Source organism: Streptopelia decaocto (genome assembly GCF_964273445.1).
Source record: "Streptopelia decaocto genome assembly, chromosome: 5".
Taxonomy (NCBI): domain Eukaryota; kingdom Metazoa; phylum Chordata; class Aves; order Columbiformes; family Columbidae; genus Streptopelia; species Streptopelia decaocto.
In genome coordinates, this window is record NC_138659.1 from 23112837 (window position 1) to 23132044 (window position 19208).

A 19208-nucleotide genomic window follows, 5' to 3' on the forward strand; every position below is an offset into this window, starting at 1 on the left:
TGGTGTTTGTTTTTTAAAAAAAACATACAGCAGATAAATGAAGTATGCAATGAATGTTACAGTCCATTGAAGCATTTGTTCATTCTTCTGGATTGACACACAGAGCACAATTATGCTATATATTTGGTAACAATCACACTGTATCATCATTAATGAGACAACCAACAAACCTAGTTATGTGTAATAGAAGAAGATAATTTATAGCAATGTGGTAGACTTTGAACCAAAAGCATTAAAATCCTGTACTACATTAAGCAGAGGAATATTTTAGTTAGTTCATGTTGTTGATTTTGCAAATGTAAATGCCCAGCTGTTTTTATAGCTAATAGCATTTTACATATTAAGCCATTTAGAAAATATTTCTTAACTATGCGGACTTCATTAACCACTTCAACAACAATAGAAGCTGTAGACACTTTCATATAGTTGGACTGGGGTGGAAAAAAAAGGTACTTATGATGTATTAGCAGTGACAGGTATTTTTTGTAATGTGATTTATGGGCCTCAAGACTCATTCTCTTAGAAGGTATATACTCATACTTCGAATGTTTTGTGAATCCAATCTCTGCTAAGAATCAGTAAATGTGATTTGTAAATTGGGGTCAATTTTTCAGAAATCCAGGCAGATGAGAGACCCTGAATTGGCAAAATGAATTAAGCAAAATTAAGCCTGTACACAGCCTCTTTAAATCTAGTTTTTGATACCAGGCTGCTCACCTTGTTAAATTCACACCTGAGTTTAAAACTTTGCTGAATATGATAAACGAACATTCTCAGAAATTTTAAGTTTTGAACTTAACCACTTTTTAATTGGGAGAATGTCTTTAGTCAATGATTGCACTTAGAGGTGAATTCTTTATTTCTAATCACTTAAACCTTTCTCAAGAGTTGTGTTCTTGTGTGACCTTTGCAAATTGTTCTCAGTCCAAAGGCAAAATTCCATGGAGAGGTTGTACCACCATCCAGGGAACTTCCACTGGATTATGTAAATGTAGTTCATTAATTTCATATGGAAGTTAGCTGTCCATTGTCACAAATATCTTGTTTTCAATCATCCGATGACTTACAATGCATTTTTCCTGGTCCTCGGTGCAAATGTAGTAGGAAATGATGAATTTGATAAATGAATTAATAACTTTTTCTTAATGATCTAAAGCATAAAATGCCATGTTACAGATAAAACCAAGAGGGGATATTAATCCTCTTTGGGAATATGTTAGTTGCCTGTAGAACATAAAAGCTCTGGAATTCTCATGCTCCTTGGCCCAGAGATCCCTCTGGCAGCAGGGATGCTCAGGCATGTGGCGGCTGTGGCCGCTGGACACTTGTGGTGTGACTGCAGTGAGGGGAGGGTGGCTGAGCTGAGGTGGGTGCTGACGCTGGCCGCTGCACCAGGGGGTACCAAAAATGGGCAGGTTTCCAAGACTGATACAAGTGAGCCTTTCAAAAGGACTTGGTCTAAGCATGTGCTGTGCAATCAGGTATTTAAACTGTTTACTAGCTTGAAAAACTGAAGACCTTTCCGTTGCATTTGTTCCATTAATCTTGGTGTGGGAGAAGCTGAACTGATGGAAAATGAAGGTCTTTATTTACTTTTGGGGGAAAAAAAAAAAAAAAAAGGTCAAATTATTATTTATTAAGAAAGACAAACTAGTTAAAGTGTCTTAGGTAGGATGCAAATTGGGTTTACATGAATGAAAGAGAGCTTCCAATAAATTATTCGATGTGGATTAAAATAATTGTATTAAAGTATTAGTGTGTGTTGGAGAAAGAATTTTTATGGCAGCATGACAAGTTCTGTGATGCCGACATCCTGAGTATTATTACAGGGATTTCTAAGGAGAAGAATTAACATAAAGTATATACAATTCATGTCTTCTAGAGGGTGTCTCATTTTTGCATTGGGCCTCAAGGAAATTCAAAACAGAAATGAAAGTCAAAGATGCAACTACTTTCATACTGCCAGTGCAGCGTTCATACATATTTCATGGCAGCTGCATGGGCGGGGAGATCACCATTTTTATTGGAATGGCACAGCTACGTCTCAGGGTTTTACTATTCATGTCAAGCACTGTGTACTTTCTAGGAATGCAGCCTGTGGGTTTTATTGTTTGTATTTAACCACTGGTGTAAGAAGAAAAGAACAACAAGGAGTTATTTCCTGTGTGTTCACTAAACTGACAACCTTGGTGTCCACTGGATTGTTTTAAACTAAACTTCACTTAGGCTTATCCCATTTTCAGTTACTACATAGCAATGGAGCTCTCTGAATTTTTACAATATCCAAATGGAAGAAAATTATTCATATATGTCAGTGTTAATTATCTGAGAGAGTGATAAAGATTTGGTAAATGTAAATAATTGCTGCAGTACCAATTAGCCTACCCACAGGTTTTACTTGCACTAAGTCTTGTAATAGCACCATTCAATTTTTAACCAGATCATGCACTGTGTTCTGCATGCATCAGTATTGGAAATTTTAAGGTATTTGTTGAAGAGCATTATCAACAGAAAAACAAACAAAAAAACTCTACATCCCCTCCCCCCCAAAAAAACAACAAAAAAAACAACCACCAACAACAACAATCCATACCCTAAGAGTTATACTGAACAATAACCATTATATGTGCCAGATGCAGAACGTTAGTTCCACTGAGCTGTTTTCAGTGGAAAGGATGGTTGATTACTGTCTACATGAGATGTATTCCATAAGGGAAGTAAATGCCTGAAAATCATGAAAAGCCAACACTTGAAGATTTCAATTTCTGGCTTTAACAGAGAAGATTTTGATCTTTCATTTACACTGCAGCCGTCCCAAGCTATTCTCTGAAGTCAGAGGAGAGTTCAGCAATGCTGAATTGCATTCTGATAGCCCTGCAAGCTCAACTCATCCTTGTTCTTCTGATCAAGGCATGATCAGCCAATGCTTCAGGTTCACATTATTTTATGGGATACTGCCTGTTTTCAGTATACTTTACATTGAGCAAGTCATTAAAACGGAAAAGTAATTTTTAAAATAAATGGGTAAAGTAAGTCTCCATCATACAAAATGATATTTTCCCCTTTCTGGGAAAAGAACATTCTGTAATATCTTTGTCTTTTGAAAAAAAAAAAAAAAAGGCAAATTTTCCTTTTTTTTGTGAACTAACCTTTCTGTAATAGACTTGCAGTTACTCAATGTGTCTGAAATAAGTTAACTAATGAGATGAGGTTCAGTTCTGATGTGTAATTTCAAAAAATCACAGGATAGCCACTTGTAGCAAAGTTTTCTATTTCCTTGATATACCTTTTGTTCCTATTACTTTTAATTATGTTCTATATTTATCTGACCTATTTGAACAGGATCCAGAGCTGGTACGGAACATCTGTCGTTGGGTTAGACAAGCTGTTCAGATTCCTTTCTTTGCCAAGCTGACCCCAAATGTCACTGATATTGTGAATATTGCGATGGCTGCCCAGGAAGGTAACCGACTCCAGTGCACAAGCTGTGCACATTTACTAATTTGATGGATGGGGTAAGATAGGGGAGTTACTGGAATAATAACAATTAACAGCAGAAACTAATGTGAAAATAGTTTATTTGATGTGTTTAGAATAACCACAGTGATCAAAGGCTTCCTAATTTTACCCGTGCTTCTAGAATACAGCAATATATGAAGAGAACCATATTAGACCGTTAATTATACATGTAGGTGCATGTGATTGTCTGCATGCTCCTATTTCTGTCATATTTATATGTTTACTGTACCACTATAAATTCCCCTCTTCCTATGTTTAGTAGTGAAATGGTGTGTGTGTGTCCTGAGAAAATGGAAATACACCATTTAAAGGTATATATCTATTTCTTTTTTTTTCCTCAGACCTAAAAGTGCAACATGGCAGGAAATTAGTTTGCAAGTAGGTGTATTAATCCATCACTTAGAACTGTGGTGATAATTTCTCTGTCACATTGTTCATTTCGTCTTGCTTCTCGCAATGAGAAATGAGAATATGGGCTGGCTGCATCGAAGCAGAGTTGGTGTCATCAGCTTGGAGAGGGTGACCTCAGTGGTGGGGTACCTCCAGGTGTTGAACAACCACCGTAGCAGGTTCTGTCCCATGCAGCTGAAGGGCAGAGATCTGCCTGTCAGCCCGTGTTTCCCAGCCCTTACAGCTCTTTCAACTGATGCAGCCTGCCTTGAAGCTGGTGTTAAATTTATCAGCCCCGGACTGGTCCTAAGGACCTTTCTGTGCATCCCCTTACAGTTTCTTGCTTTCTGTCTTTAGCTGTTTATTTGAATTTCTAGTTATTTCACAGTTTCACAGTTTTTCTGTTGTATTTTTTTCCTCTGTTGTTCTTATACTCATGATTTAACAAAAAGTGACTGACCTTTTGTTTCACAGGTGGCGCAGATGGTGTTACAGCCACCAACACCGTGTCAGGACTGATGGGACTGAAAGCAGACAGCACACCTTGGCCAGCAGTTGGTGCAGGACTGAGGACCACATATGGTGGCATGTCAGGTAGGTGTTGCCCTTTTTGATGCATGGTACTTCCTTGGAGGCTTTCAAAACATCAGGAGGTCCTTGTAGTGGGCTAGAATATCATGTCTGCAGCCGCACTGAGTCCTTAAAGCTCACTGCTGGTCAATGTTTCTAATAGTCATGACAGATGGAACAGATTAAGTGTGAAGGCTCTTGGGTTGCCCTTTCCTTAATGGTAAAGCACTGCATCAGAATACTGTGATAGGGTCACTGGAGAGGGAAGGAAATCTCTTCTCTCATGACCCTTGCTTTTCCTCAGATTTTTCATTCTGTCACAATTGTCAGGCCCCACGTTAGACAGAGGCTAATGAAAGGGCATTGCAGGGGGAAATATCAACAATCCAAATGCAGTGTATGTTTCATAGCCCAAACTCCAGCCTTCCTCTCTCCTTCCCGCAGAGTGCACCTCTTCCCATGAGGTTATTTCCTCCTCTTCCCACTGTGATAAAAATGATAGACTGTATTAGGCAAATATATGTGTATTTTTGTATCTTATTCCTTGAGATGTACAATAATATCTTGTGTAGGCCATAATTCCAAGTCCTGCTTCACAGTTTAATTTTAAAACCAGCAGCAAAACTTTTACACTTCAGTTCAGTGCCTGTGCACACTAATGTATTAATCTATTGACCCTGTGCACTCTGTTGCTGTGACAACATGAACTTGGCCTTGCAAAGACAATACTGTGAGCTCCTTGACTTTACTGGTATGGAGATTAGTCTCCTTGGTGATAGAGGTAGCAGTAAATATACATAACAGAGGTAATAGTATCCTCCTGCTTGAGTCAAGCACTATTTTATCAGAACCACCTCCCACCTCAACCCCAAAAACCTAATCAGAGGAGACCAGACAGGCAAAAAATGCCTTATTTTATGTGACTTGTGTTATCCTTACAGAACCGTAAGAAATGTAGCAAAAGATACCTTTTAAACAAACTTTAATTCAGACGAGTGTATTCAGTGGAAAATTGCCTTGTTGCCTTAGATAACTACAAGGAATTTGGAATTTTTTAGAGAGTGCTGAAAAGCAAGGAAGAGATAACAATCAGAAGAAATCATTATGCCTATTGCATAATGATTATTTCACGGTGACAGTCCAATATGATGTTATATTTTAATATTATGCAAAATGGGAGGAAGAGGGGAACAAGAAGAGAACAGCTACAGCCCATTTCAATTTCTCCAGCCTGCCATGTTGACAGGAAAAGAATAAAGGAGGTCACAGTGGGTGCTGTGCATTAAAAATTAATAAAAGAACTATTGCAGTAGTATTTTATATAAGTAACACCATTCCCATTTTCTCATTTAAGTTGCAATTTCTGAATATTCCTTTCTACCATAAGTCTGTCTAATAAAATCTATAAAATGACTGCATTATGAAAAGTGTGTCTCTTATGTCACAAATTTAAAACATGTATATAGCACAAATTACCGTGGCACCTGGATGCTCAGCTATAAGGGGGACATATCAGCATTTCTGCAGTGTAGAATCCTGTTATAAATGGGATCTGAGGAAAAGTTCTTTGTTTCTTTTATTTTTATATATATGTATGTGTGTAAGTATAAAAATGTGTTTTTTTCCCTGAAGTGTAACATGTATCAGAGGAGAGGGAAAATGTCATTTTAAGGTCCACCATTACCTATGACACAAATCTGGTTATTTAAAAAATATGAAAACCACCGGAAGTGCTGTCAATTTATTATGTTTTGAAGAAGCATATTGTTGCAGACAAATACATAAAGGTTTCTTGCTGATAATTGACATTGCTAGGTCCCAATCCCACAACTCATTGCACAAAAGAAAGCCACAGAGCCAATAAAGTCAATAGGCTCTGCAACGCATTGCAATACTTTCTGCTCAGTGATCATGGTATAGCAGTATACAAATTTACAGAAGCAGGAAAGCAATTTTAAGTCAAGGGAGCTAGCATGTGTACAAGAAGACAACAAATGGGAGAGCCTGTCATCTTGTCAGAGCAAGGGGCAGGGTGGCCGTTCTGCTGAGGTCTCTTCCTGGCTGTGCTGGGGCTCAGCCCTGTGGCCTGCAGCCAGGCACTTGACCTTTCCGTGCTTTATTTCTCCTGTCTGCGAAATGGCAGTAACACCACTAACATGCCTACAGGCTTGCTGGGAAGTGCTCTGTGGTCCTGGCATGAAAGTCTCTTCACAGTGTAAACTATTGGTTTCCTATTTTTATTTGCTTAAATTTCTTGTTCTATTTTATTAACTGATAGAGTCAGTAAGTTTTTGTTGTTTTTTCAAATAATTCCTCTCAAGAGATAATTATTTTTTTTAAGTGAAAGTCAGTGCTTTTATAGAAGCAATAAGTCTGGTCCATTTTCCATGTGTTTTAGCAAAGCACAGCTGGTTTATCATGTACTCCAGTGCACAAGCCTAGAGCAGATACCTGGCATTGCCAAACTGTATCTCGCTTTCTGGACTTTTTCCAGTTGCACAGGTTTTAGTTCTTTTCTGGGCCAGCAGTGACGCTGGCTTGGTGCAGAGGTTTGGTAAGTGTGGCAGGAGTCTCTGCCTTACGGGGTGGGTGCCCGTGGTGCTGTGTGACGGTGGGTGTGGTGGCAGCAGCCCTGGCTCTGCGGGGTCCCGGCACAGAGCCCCTTGCCTAGGGCTACTGGCGAGGTCTGAAACATGACCCTCAGCATCACCCAGCTGGTGAGGAATTGCTCACAATAGAGCATTTCTGGAGTGCGGGGTCAATCTGGATTTCAGATCAGTCTGAGCTTGCTTATCTTTTATCCCGTTCTCTTCACACGTAAATTATAGGTAACTTTCTACCTCCAGTAGCATTGCCTGCTAGTACAGGGGTTGCTCTGTCTGAAAGGGTTTTTTTGCTTCAGAGAGTGGAAGCAGAACCTGCTGTGCTTGGGATCCACCACCAGCAGCATGGGCACATTCCTCCCTTGATGTCACATAGAAAGCCATGTCCTGTCTTGTGCTCCCGTGTTTCCATTCCCTCCCCAAAGAGCTGAAAGAGCCCCACGCTTTGGTGCAGGGGCACAGCGTGTGAGGGAGGTAGGGCAGCAGAAAGCTGGAGGTAAGCAGCTGCAGCTCAAAATGCGAAGGTCAGCACTGCGCACCCTGAAACAAGGCCAGGGGCCAGCTCCGTCTCTGCTTGCTGAAGGGCTTTGCTGCAGGCTCCTATGGTAGGGCTGAGGACAAGCAGGGGCCTGATGGCAGCTGTGGCAGTTGGGGCAGCCCACTGTGCTGGGGGCTGGCAGCCCAGCTGGGCAGCACTGGGGCCAATGTCAGGGACTGATCACGTTTCAAGGAAGTTGTTCTCTTAAAAGATAGCTGTTCTTCAGAGTTTTATCAATTCGCTATGTCCACACGTTTCTTAATGCCATGTGAATTGCCTTCTCCAGGTGAGTGTAAACTCACTCCGCTGAGTTTGATGAAGAGCAAATAATGAAAGTATGTTAATGTCCTGGCCTAGCAGCAGCCTGACATTTTGATTTGCACTCTTCCCTGTCCTTCACTGTTCAAAAATGTGCTCCTACATGGCCGTGTGCTGCAGAAAGGTTTTCCATATACGACGTGGTCTACACCTCCTCTTTCCTCCTCTTCTCATCTGCCTCATGTGGAAGCAGCTCTATGCAGGAGGGTTGTCATTTGTTTTTCCAGAAAAGAGGGACATTGAAAAGGGAATTTCTTTTCAATGCATTTTAAATTGCCAAATGACAAGTAGTTACTTGTGGTTTGTCTAAAATACATAAAAATAATTATAAAAAAAATTATTAACATCGTGGCCAGATCCTGAGATGTTTTGAGAACAGACTTATGTGTTTGTTTTTTTAAAAACATTTTTTTTTAATGTTTCGAAGAAGGGTATACTTAATGAGATTCCTTTCAAACTCCCATTTAGCTTTGAGTTGTCATAGTCAATGTTTTCTTCCCAGTCAGTGCTTGGGCAGTGACCTTCCTGTTTTGATCAGCTGAAAATTGCTCAGCTCTAAGAGGCATCGTTTCCTCCTTCATACCTTTCTATTTCTTGCATGGTTTTGACAGGGAAGGATCCCAGGTAGATGTTTGACCACTAGACTGTAGGATTTGTCTCTCTATCTTCTCCACTTCCCTGCAAATATTGAATTATTTATACAAAGTGAAACAGTTCTCACAGGATACACACTGACACTAGCACAGCCTGCTGACCTGCACATAATCCTGACTTGGGAGAGCCATGAGCTCAGGTCCCAGCTGGGTCCCCTGGATTCCAAGTTTACCCTCCAACTGTTGAGCACTGTACAATCTGTCTGGTTTTTCTTCGTCTTCTACCTCTATCCTGGTGCCAAAACTATTTGCAGGAAAAATTTGACTTTAATTTTGACAAATTGTTGTTTTCTATGAAAATTCAGTTCTAATGGACATCATGGAGCCTCAGCGGAGCCAAGGGCTGTGGTAGCCCTGTGGATTTCTGTGGCCTCGTTATGTCAGAGAACATTGAGCTTAGATGATCCCAGTCTTCATCCTTTTTTTTATAAGTTTCCCAGAACTGGCCGTTACTCAAAAAGTGGAAACGCCCTAATGAAGCCTCCAAAATATGTTTAAGAAAATAAGCTCTTACGATGAAAGAAAAATACTAAAGATATGGCTTCCCAAGCTGTACAACTATTATCTGTGTTTTCAGGATTAGAGACATAGTTTGATTTCCATTAAGGAGCTTTTAGAATTGATCCAGTGGTATTTCAGGTTTGAGAACACAGAATACATGAGATTTTACCCCAAGTTCTTTCTATATACATGCAATGCAGATTGTTTGTTTCTTAAAGAGAAGCTAATGCTGGATTTTTATCCTTACAAAGAATAATGACCTCTGGCTGTGAAAGAGATGGTTTAGTCTGTATAAGTATAAATTATTTTGAACATACATATTTTAAAGGTACTAGAATAAGATGCCAGGTTTCCCAGATAAATGTTGATACACTGTTGTCTGCTACATGCTTCCCTAAATCATTTCCTTTAAATGTATTTTAAAATTAAAAAAAAACAAACAAAAAAAAAAGAGGGGAAAAAAGTTTTTCATGAGCTTTCATACTGTGCTTCCATATTCCAGATGTGTTTTATAAAACACATCACATTGCTGCACAATTGGATAGCTATTGCAGGAAAAATAGAGCAGTGCTTCTGTTTGAATTTCCATGTTTTTTTGTTCTTTGTCATCTGTTTGTTTCTTTGTTTTTGTCTGGAAGCCAGATCCTTGGGGAATAAATTTATAAAACCAAAGACTGGGCTTAGTAAAAAACTTAGGTTAAAAGCAAATCTCTCAACAGTGAACTCACTATGTATCCTTTTAGTGCTTTGTTACAAAAATATTGCAGTATTTTACAGTAGTAATTCAAATACCTTATGTCTATGCGTTGTTATTGCTTTGTCCAACTATTACATTCTGTAGTATTTTGGTATTATCTGCAAGATTATATTGCATGGCATGTTTGAGTACATTTGTTTGTATGTTTGTATGAGATTCAGAAAGTTGTGTGTCATAACTTCATAGCTGACCACAAGGGATGTCAGAAAGAATATGCCTGGATAGCAAATTCAGTCATTAAATGTGGGAATGTGTGATTGTTGGAAACCAGCAGAGGCAGATAATTTTAGTTACTTTTGAAATAAGTTAGTGGATCTCTCTCTTTTTAAGAAAAAAACACCATCAGACAGCAATTCTGACTTTAAAGGGAATGCTTTGCAGGTGTTATTTCATTAAAATAAATTGTTTATATTATATGAATAATTGAGATTATTAATAGGGGCATATATTCTAATCTGAAATGCATGAATTATATTGAAAGAGGAAAAGTTGAAGTTATAATAATTTAATTCTATTTTTATGACATATCATTAAAAGAAAAGTGAAAAAAACTCAAGAGCATTCACTTTCCTACTCACAGTTCTCTCAGTGACTGTGGAGTGTGGATTTTGGTCAATAGAAATGAATGAAAAGCTGCCCATCAGTGGAAACAAAACGTATGTATGCATAGGCACTTCTGTTTAGTATAAATATTTACCAAGAGTTAAAGAGTATTTACATTGACATATATTTATAAAACAATGTGGATACGAGTAAAAAGCATATATGCTGTAGTACGTTTTAATTTTGTTGTATTATTTCTGTTAAATGTAGCTCAGCCATTAAAAGCCCTTATTTGCATAGATTATGTCAGGATTCACAAAGAGTCCTCTGTTTTCCGTGGTGTCCTTGCGGCAGGCTGATTTCTCTCAGTGTTCTGCCGTCACTGGTCTGTGCAGGAGAGATCAGAGCCCTAATAATAGATTTTTGACAGGGAGCTCGCCGGCTACCTGCCCTACACAAATCCTCACTGTTCATGTTTGCTTCGTGGCAACAAAGCAGACAGAAGGAAAATGCCAAGTGCTGAGTTTGAGGTACAGCCCTGCCATAGCTTGACATTTCAGCAGAATAGCAGTTTATGAGATGCATAATTTTTCATCTGGGACTCAGCTGCCATTTTCATAGAAGCTTGCAGCTCATCGACTGACTGGAAGTAGGGCAAAGGTTTACAGCTTAGATCAAGGTCTACATCCTTCCCGTAGCTGTTTAAAAATAAGTATTATTCTCCAGATAAGGTCAGAGAACTAAGCATATTTTTTCACTTCAAATACTTTTCAGCCAATTTCTTTCTCACAAAGAAAACACTTTACACTTTTAGCACAGGTGCCATTTGTAGTTGATTAAAAATGATCATAATTGGTTTCATTCACCAAAAGATTAAACAAGTCCTGGAAAAAGAATGAAGCATGAGTCTTTACACACGACATTTGAACAAAGCTGTGTTTTCTCCTCCTCTTACTTTGAAAAAACCTCATTCCAGGCTTGAAATGAATGAAAAGTCTTTACTCTTGAAGTGTAATTGGTTTGTGTTTTATTATTGTTATAGATTGAATTCAAATTTTCACGTTCATGCACATGTACTTGGGAAACAAATGCAGTGTAGGTACATGTAAGTGAGTGTTTAATTTAGAATTACACATCTCTGTGAGCCTCAGTAACAGTTCACCATGTCACAGCCTCATATAGAACAATGGTACAGTACATTGGATTAATTAAAGAAGCCTCACAGAGAACTGAATTCTCAGTATGTCAAGATTTCAATTTTATGTTAAATATTTTCTAAAGGCCAGACCCTTAAATCTCAGGGGCTGTACCAAGCAGTGAGCTGTGAATTTAACCATAGGCTAACTGCTAATGATAAGGAAAAGAGTCCAAGTTGAGGCAGCTGTAATACAGTCATTGGATTAGGCTATCAATCATTCGGTTCCCTGAGGAACAGGCAAAGACGACAAAACAGTGAAAAGGGAAATTAGGAAGGGAGGGCATGACTAGAATGAGATTCTTCACCAAATGTATCTGTTAGTTGGCTGAATCCCCCAAGCATTAGACAGAAATGTCCAGCATTGCTCTCAGACTAAAAGCCAAGTATTTGTTCCAAACTCCTAGAAAACCATCAAATCATCATTAACTGTTGCTGGTCTGTACAGGATTTTAGAAATGCAATCGGCTTTGATTATGTTTAAAATGTTTTAATAGCCTGTAACTAGATTAATCTCTGAACTACTGTTGTTGGACACTCTGGATTTACTGTTTACATCAAAGCTCATGTAGAATATGTCCAGCTGAAATAATTCATTTCCCAGATGAGTGGGTTTTTTTAATAAACAGATAAGCGTTACGCTATCAAGTCTTACTTATGGCTACCAAAGGGGAATGTCAGAAGGTGACTCAGACAAAATCGTAAATTCTACTCAGATATAATATGGTAAAAATGAGAATGACTGTGGCCTAGCTTGCCCAAGCATGGGTGAAAGAACGTGTGGTTTTAATCTGCGTGCAGGCAGATAAAATGGGAAGTCGATTCACATAATGGCATCGATTAACATGATTAAGTGAAGAGTGCTCTTTTAGTTAGCAACTTAGAGACATAGTCTGATAAACAAAGAATGGAAATGAATAAGGAAAGTAAAAGAGAAGTCAAAGCATTTTAAAGCAGGCTGGTGTAGCAGGGGCTTGTATTTAAACTCAGTTACAGTAATGGGTAGAGGTAAAGGTACCACATGCAAACTATGACCTGATGAGGAGGTGTAAGTCAATCAGGAACAGATTTTTTTTCCTTCCAGTAATATCAGCAAGACTGAATCCATTTGTGTTGCCTTTGTCAGCATTAGTTGAATGTCTTTACATGTCGCTCAGCTCTAGGGGAGAAGGTATCTCTCTTACGATCACCTCTTCCACTTTTAGGCAAAAGCTCATAAAAAAATCTCTCAGAATATTTTTGTGTCATCTTTTGGAGGTTATCCTGTTGAAAACTGATGTATTTCTATCATAAAAGACTTACTATAATTCATTTTGGAGGTCATTTAAATATAACCGCTTTAAGTATCTTATGAATTATTTATCTGAAAAACACTTGGAATACAAGTACTTTTCAGTTTATTCTAACACAGGAATTAAAATACTATCAAGAATTTCAAATAGACATTAGTTAAAATAATAAAAATTGAGAAAAGCCCAGGTGAAGTCTTGGTTTGTTTTCCATTAAGTCTCAGCAGCTCTCTGAATCTGATCTTGCACAGCTTTCTCCCTGGATAATCACAAGGAAGCCAAAATGTCTTTTGACTCCCAAATACAGCTTGAACAAGGAGTATAGACTGTAGTGACATGCAGTGTAACTCCAGTCTTCCACAGAGCTGAAAGGCGACCGCTCGTGGTGGGAGCTGCCCACCCTGCCATGCCCTGGCGGCTGCTCTATGGCTGAGCAGAGGCCTCGCTCTGACTTCTAAGTGGCTTAAGCGTGTGGTGGTGGGCTGGAGCCTGAAGATAATTTCAGGTGGTAGGGTTCAAGTTGGCCTGGAGGTCTGCAAAGGTTTATTGCAGTGTTACATGCATGTTGGATTCAAACTCGAACACAGGTTATGGGAGTTTAGGGAGCTTCAATACAGCAGGCAGAGGAAAGACCTCACAAAGGAAATAGGGTCCAAATTCGTGTGAATACTTACCAGTGTTACAAACTCCCTGCTGTCCATTGTGAAGGGCCCATAATTATCTTCTCTGCTGACTTGTTATTGCGTACCTGAATCAACAGCAGGGTTTGTGATACAGGTAGTACTTGATAGCGATCAATGAGATAACCGTCTTCTCTGGAAATTATGAACTACACGTGTCACTCACAGAACAGAAGTTCTAATTGTAATTCCCCCAAAAAATCAAGAATCTGATGGAGCTGGTAAACAATTCTGATTAACAATTGTATCAGCAGAGATTAAAACCATTGAGTACTGACCTGGGGTGTCTTAAGCATGTTCATTTTATATCTTACTTGGCATATTGATTTGCTGTAGTCTCCAAGTAGCATATACTGGTGGTAGAGCCCATCTATATTCAGTGGAGGACATGTTCTCATCTTATGTGAGGAACAAACACATTTTTACATTTATTAAAAAGAAAAAAATGCAATAGATACAACATCAAAACATGAGCTAACAATGAAACAGAAAAATGACTTCTTATTTAACATTTATTAGCACAGAGCTTCCTTGTGTTCTTCCCTCTCTTTGTGGGACAGCTCTGCTTCAAGGTTAGGCCACATGACTAGTGTTTTTTGCCATTATTCTAGGGACACTACCACTGCTGACAACACATCCCAACTTCTGTATCACATGCCAGCTCCTCCACCTGGGTCACTAGTTTCAGTAGCCTCAGTGGCTTCAGCATCTCTGCAAGGATGTTTTGGCTCCCACTGTTCTCGCTGCCTACAAAACACTGGATTGATGTGTTTTAGAACTGGGTCAGGAAGTGGCTTGCAGACAAGGTTTCACAGTTACATGAAACTGTGCTTGCTGAGATTGATCTGGTTGCAGGATATTTTGACAATCAGATATGGAGGTTTAGGAAAAAAAAATCCTTGGAACAACTTTAAAGCCAGACATTGTTTTACAACCCGCAGCACCAAAAGGACATAGAGCACTTATTTCTGCTGTCCTGCTTCTATGTGAAAGCAGCCTTTGAAAGTTCTACCACCGGTTAACTATGATTTGTGATGAACTCATCACAGTGAATACATCTTTATTCACCTAAATCCTGCTAATGTGCTGTATTTTTTAGTATCCTAGTTGAATGATGAATAAATCCTAATGCCAACTTCACTCATAAAATACAGAACACAAAATATAGCAGATTTGTTTAACTGGGTAGATCTTGGGTTTGTATTTCACTGAGCATCATATCATCTTTGATGAGTTATTGCTAGAAGCATTTATAAAAGTATTTCACAACCATCAGAATGTTTTGTTTTAGTTTGTTTTTTTAACCTTTCACAAGAATGCAACTAATATATAGTAGTTGACGAAGGGATCTGCATTTTAATGTGTCTTTTCAGGCAAGCACACCATTGTATAGGATAAGCTATGCAGATATGCTGCTCACACCCAAGATATACAAACATATCCTATAAAATCTTTTAGGAAACCTGCTGTAGTAATTTGGTTTTCCATTTTATGAACAATTTGCAATTTCTGTGTTGCCAGGTACTTGCTATTGTCTTTCCTATTAACAGGCACTGTAACAACCATCTTTAAAGTCCTGTTCAAATCCCAAAGGACACCCATAGTCAGGGATTGAACCACCATGATTTGGGTTAAGTGAGGGCTGAGTGAGGACTGTTGAGCGCAGTGTCCCACTGTTTCAGAATGAGAAATCCATTGCACAGCTGTGGCAGATATATGGAGAGGGTGTTTTTAATGACATGAGGTCTGTCCGTACAATGTGTGGTACCACACCTAGCTCAGCACTGAGGCAAGGCTGATTCTGTGAAGAACTTTGTTACAGGCAGCTCAGAATGAGGAGAAAGCTGTGGGGCTTTCTGCAAGCAGGTATGCAGATGAAGGCATGGTTTAGTGTGGTATGGTTGTGTCTGCTGTTTATATATGTTTCATGGCCCTCTTGAGTGACCTATTAGTTTTCAAAATTATGTATGATTACTCTGATCCTTATTTTGGCTGGACTGAGCTTGTCTTACTCCCTGTCAGTTATTGCTGTGCTTACACTGTTAATGCCACATCAGCTGCCTGCCTATTGAATCCATCAGCTTTTGACAGTATTTTCACTGATTTTTGGATATATGCCCACTCAAGAGCTCCTTAGATTTTAATAGGGAGTACTCAGAGAAATCTTCTGATTCTAGGCCCTGATAAATTCTGTGCATCAGGAGCACTTATGGAGAAGGTATTGCAAAAGGTATTTCAAAAATAAATTACTTTTTCTTATAAATTGCCCAGCTTCTTCAGAACTTATTGAAGGTGGGATTTGAAGAATTCAGACCTCCAAGGAGGATCTGGTGGCAACTTATTTTCCCTAAGAAATACTTTGAAATCTGCTGCTATGTTGTACATCTGGTTTGTTGAAATAATGAAGAGATTGTTTGTATCTTTGTTGCTCATAAAAATGCATTAAAGAATCAGTCACTGGCAGGTGTCCAGAGAGGACATAAACCCTGCTGGAGGCAGGGAAGTGACCCCAAGTCTTGCTCCACCTTGTTCCATGGGGCTGGCACACAGATTTATTTCTGATGTCTTTATATCTCTTTCAGGCTTGCTATTTTACAGCTCTGAGAACATTCCCAGCTTACTGTTAAAGTCAGACAGTGCAGGATGGTAAAAGGGTCTTAAAAAATAAAATTGTCACTCTTACAATCTCTTTTCCAAATTTGGGCTTCTTCCAGGGCTGTCTCCAATGTTCTTTGCTATTTATTTCTATTTCTTACACATAAGATACACTGAGCTGAAGGTTAGATGGGCAGAGAAGGCAGGCAGCGGTGCTGCTCTCTTCTGCTTACGCTGCCTGTGTTGCCTTCCTGAGCTGCCGCTCCTGCCAGGACAGCCCTGTGTCCCCAGGGAGGCCAAGGACTTGCGGAGGTACCGCTAGTGACAGGCGCTCACTGTCGGGGATCTCAGGGCCAGCTGTGAGCAAATGTGCTAACGAGTACAGCCAAAGGTTGTCCTGCTGAACTTCAGGCACCTCACTAGGAGACTGTTGAGCTTCTACTTCGTCACTGTAAGAAGTCGGGCATCCTCAGAGGTGGGTTCTTTTCTTGCTCTGCTGAGCACATCAGAAATTTGTGATTAGCCTATTCCTAATTTAGGTGCTTCTGTCAAATGCCTAAGATAGCCTGTGCCTACATTTTGTAATGAAATTCTGGTGATTAGGCAAGTAAATGATTCATTTTTTTTCTGGTGCAGGTGTAGTCTTCTCTTTTTTGAAAACAAAGATGTATGTGATTTTAGTCCAGTCCATTTTCTAATCTGATATCACAGGAGAAAGTGATATTTGTATGTTTGATGTTAAAATATCTTTCAATCAGTTAATGTAAAGCATCTGTTGTTTTTCTGTATTTTAATGAGCCCTAATAACAGCATTGCAATCCCTTAATGCCGTTTCTCATGTTCTTGTTACAGTAGGTGTATGGCACACATTTCCTGGTTTAAAAAGCTCAAAACAAATTTCAGCTATTTAATCTCAGTGTTAGAAAAAGGATCACAGCAGCTGCTGTAGTATTTTCTATTTAAACTAGTTTTTGTAAAGACTCGTGAGGTGCTCCCTGGGAGCTAAATATTGACAAGCATGCTCTGGCAAGCAAGATCAAGCTTGGTGAGTTAACACTGCTCAAGTCTCAGAATTGACACTGTAACCCAAGTCTGAAAACTATTATCCTACTCCATTTATTTTGGAATTATAGGTGATACTGTCCACTTGAATTAGTAATTTCTGCTGTATTTTTAATACTGTGACTGTGGATTGATATTTGATTTAGGACCACAGTACATGCAAGGTTGCTTGTACATCTGTGTTTGATGACATCTTCAGTAAAGTATTGTGTATAGAATCACAAATGACAGCATAAAACCTTCATGACTTCAAACCTTCAAAATAGAAGTAAACATTGAATGTACAATAATTTAAAGTTTAATCACATTTATCTTCTATGCTGTAGAACACACCATGTCCTAAAACTGTGAGTCTGTGAAAGGTGTTGATCAAAAGTGAAGCTTGGACATGTATTCTTTGTAGAATATAATTAAGGAGATTAATTTTCATTTGTGTTCTCTAAGTAAAACAAAAAATCCACATTTTTTTCTAATAGTAAGTGCACCATGTTTATAATGCTTATAGTTTACTTTTTGAATTTCTGAATAAAGGACTTAAGCCTATTTGGGCTTCTAGTAAATATAGCATATACACTGAATTGATTACCAGATGCATTGTGCAATATACAGCATTGTACAGTCTTGGTGTGCTTCACAGTATTTTCTTAAATTACCAGCATTTGTTTTGATTCCAAAAATGCCCTTGTCTCAGCTCTCTAGTGCTTTGCACTTAAATGCTGGCTTTTCAATGCTGAACAGATGTGTTAGAGTTTCACATGGAACATTTATGCTTTTGTAAGTCTTCCTCTTTGAGCTTTCTGTTCATAGTACTATGTCAGTGGTAGCTCATGCATATGGGATCTCTTCACTTTCGTATGTATTCTGATGGCTTAAAATAACCTTCAGAATTCCTAATAATTTTGCATGACCAAGAACAACAAGGAAGCAACCCATTTTTTCCCAAAGATACTGCCCCCAGGGTGAATCAGTTCTTTCAGATATGTTTAATTTTACATTGGAGAAAAACAGGAAGAGAAAGTAATTCCTTTATGAGTGACAGCAACAGTCCACAACAGTCCTGTACGCGTCTGTGAGCAGCCAAACTCCCACTCTTGAGACTGTGGTTTGAATGGGCATAAAAATTAATCCCTGAAAATGCTCAGAATAACATACCCAGGACATTAGTATGTAATTTACTTCTAAGAGGAGACTGCTTGAGTTTATTTATAAAGCATACCTCTAAAAAAGTACCCTTTAAATTATCAACAGTTTAAAAAAAAAAAGGGTAATATGACATCCTGGGCCAAGGGCCAAGGGGTTCGTGAGCAGGAGGGCTGACTGCTGCCTCTTCTGCTCCGGTGGAATTGCTCTCTTCACACACAGATTTCCAGGCCTCTCCTTGCACCCCTTCTCTTCTGTGAGATAAAAATACTATACCTTTGTAAAGCATTTGGATATCCTGTCATAGAAGGCACTAAGTGCCAGATACAGCTGGTATGTGTTTAGCAGCAACAGTGTGTGTAATGATCAGTATTTTGAAATCAACAAATAGGTTGTGGGCCCCTGGCTTTCCACTAATTGGCCTTTACTTTGATCACTGAAGACCTGTGAATGTAGTTTAGGAGCTGTGTTGCTATCACTTTTTTTCAGTGGAAGCCAAGGGGATGAGTAAGTACATAAATTAAGTCCCTTACTCTCTGAGCTGCTCTTATTGGATAACAATGAAAATGATCTGACAGAACAATGCACTAAATTTCTTTGCATCCCCTTATGTTCCTCTGAATATATCAAAGAAATCAGTATTTAGGCCTATTAATGCTGTTATTTTTTTATTTAATGCAGAAAGCAGAGTTATGATACAGGTGTATAATTTCATCTTGAAATCAACATCAGGTTTTGTGGCTGGTCACAAGCAGGACTGGTATAACCATGTTTTAGTTACCAACCCTGGATAATACATCTAGAGTTAGTAAAGGTCTCTGCAAATAACATTTGTGCTTCCTTTATACCACGAAT

The 19208-nt window shown here is 38.9% G+C and overlaps 1 protein-coding gene across 1 annotated transcript in view; it reads left to right on the forward strand.

Annotated features, from left to right (window-relative positions):
* Window positions 1–19208, forward strand: part of DPYD (dihydropyrimidine dehydrogenase) — a 345406-nt gene that overhangs the window by 247891 nt on the left and 78307 nt on the right. Inside the window, exons 17-18 of the mRNA XM_082053772.1 lie at window positions 3343–3463; window positions 4384–4503. Coding sequence (XP_081909898.1) covers window positions 3343–3463; window positions 4384–4503 — 241 coding nt within the window. The remainder of the gene's footprint in view (window positions 1–3342; window positions 3464–4383; window positions 4504–19208) is intronic.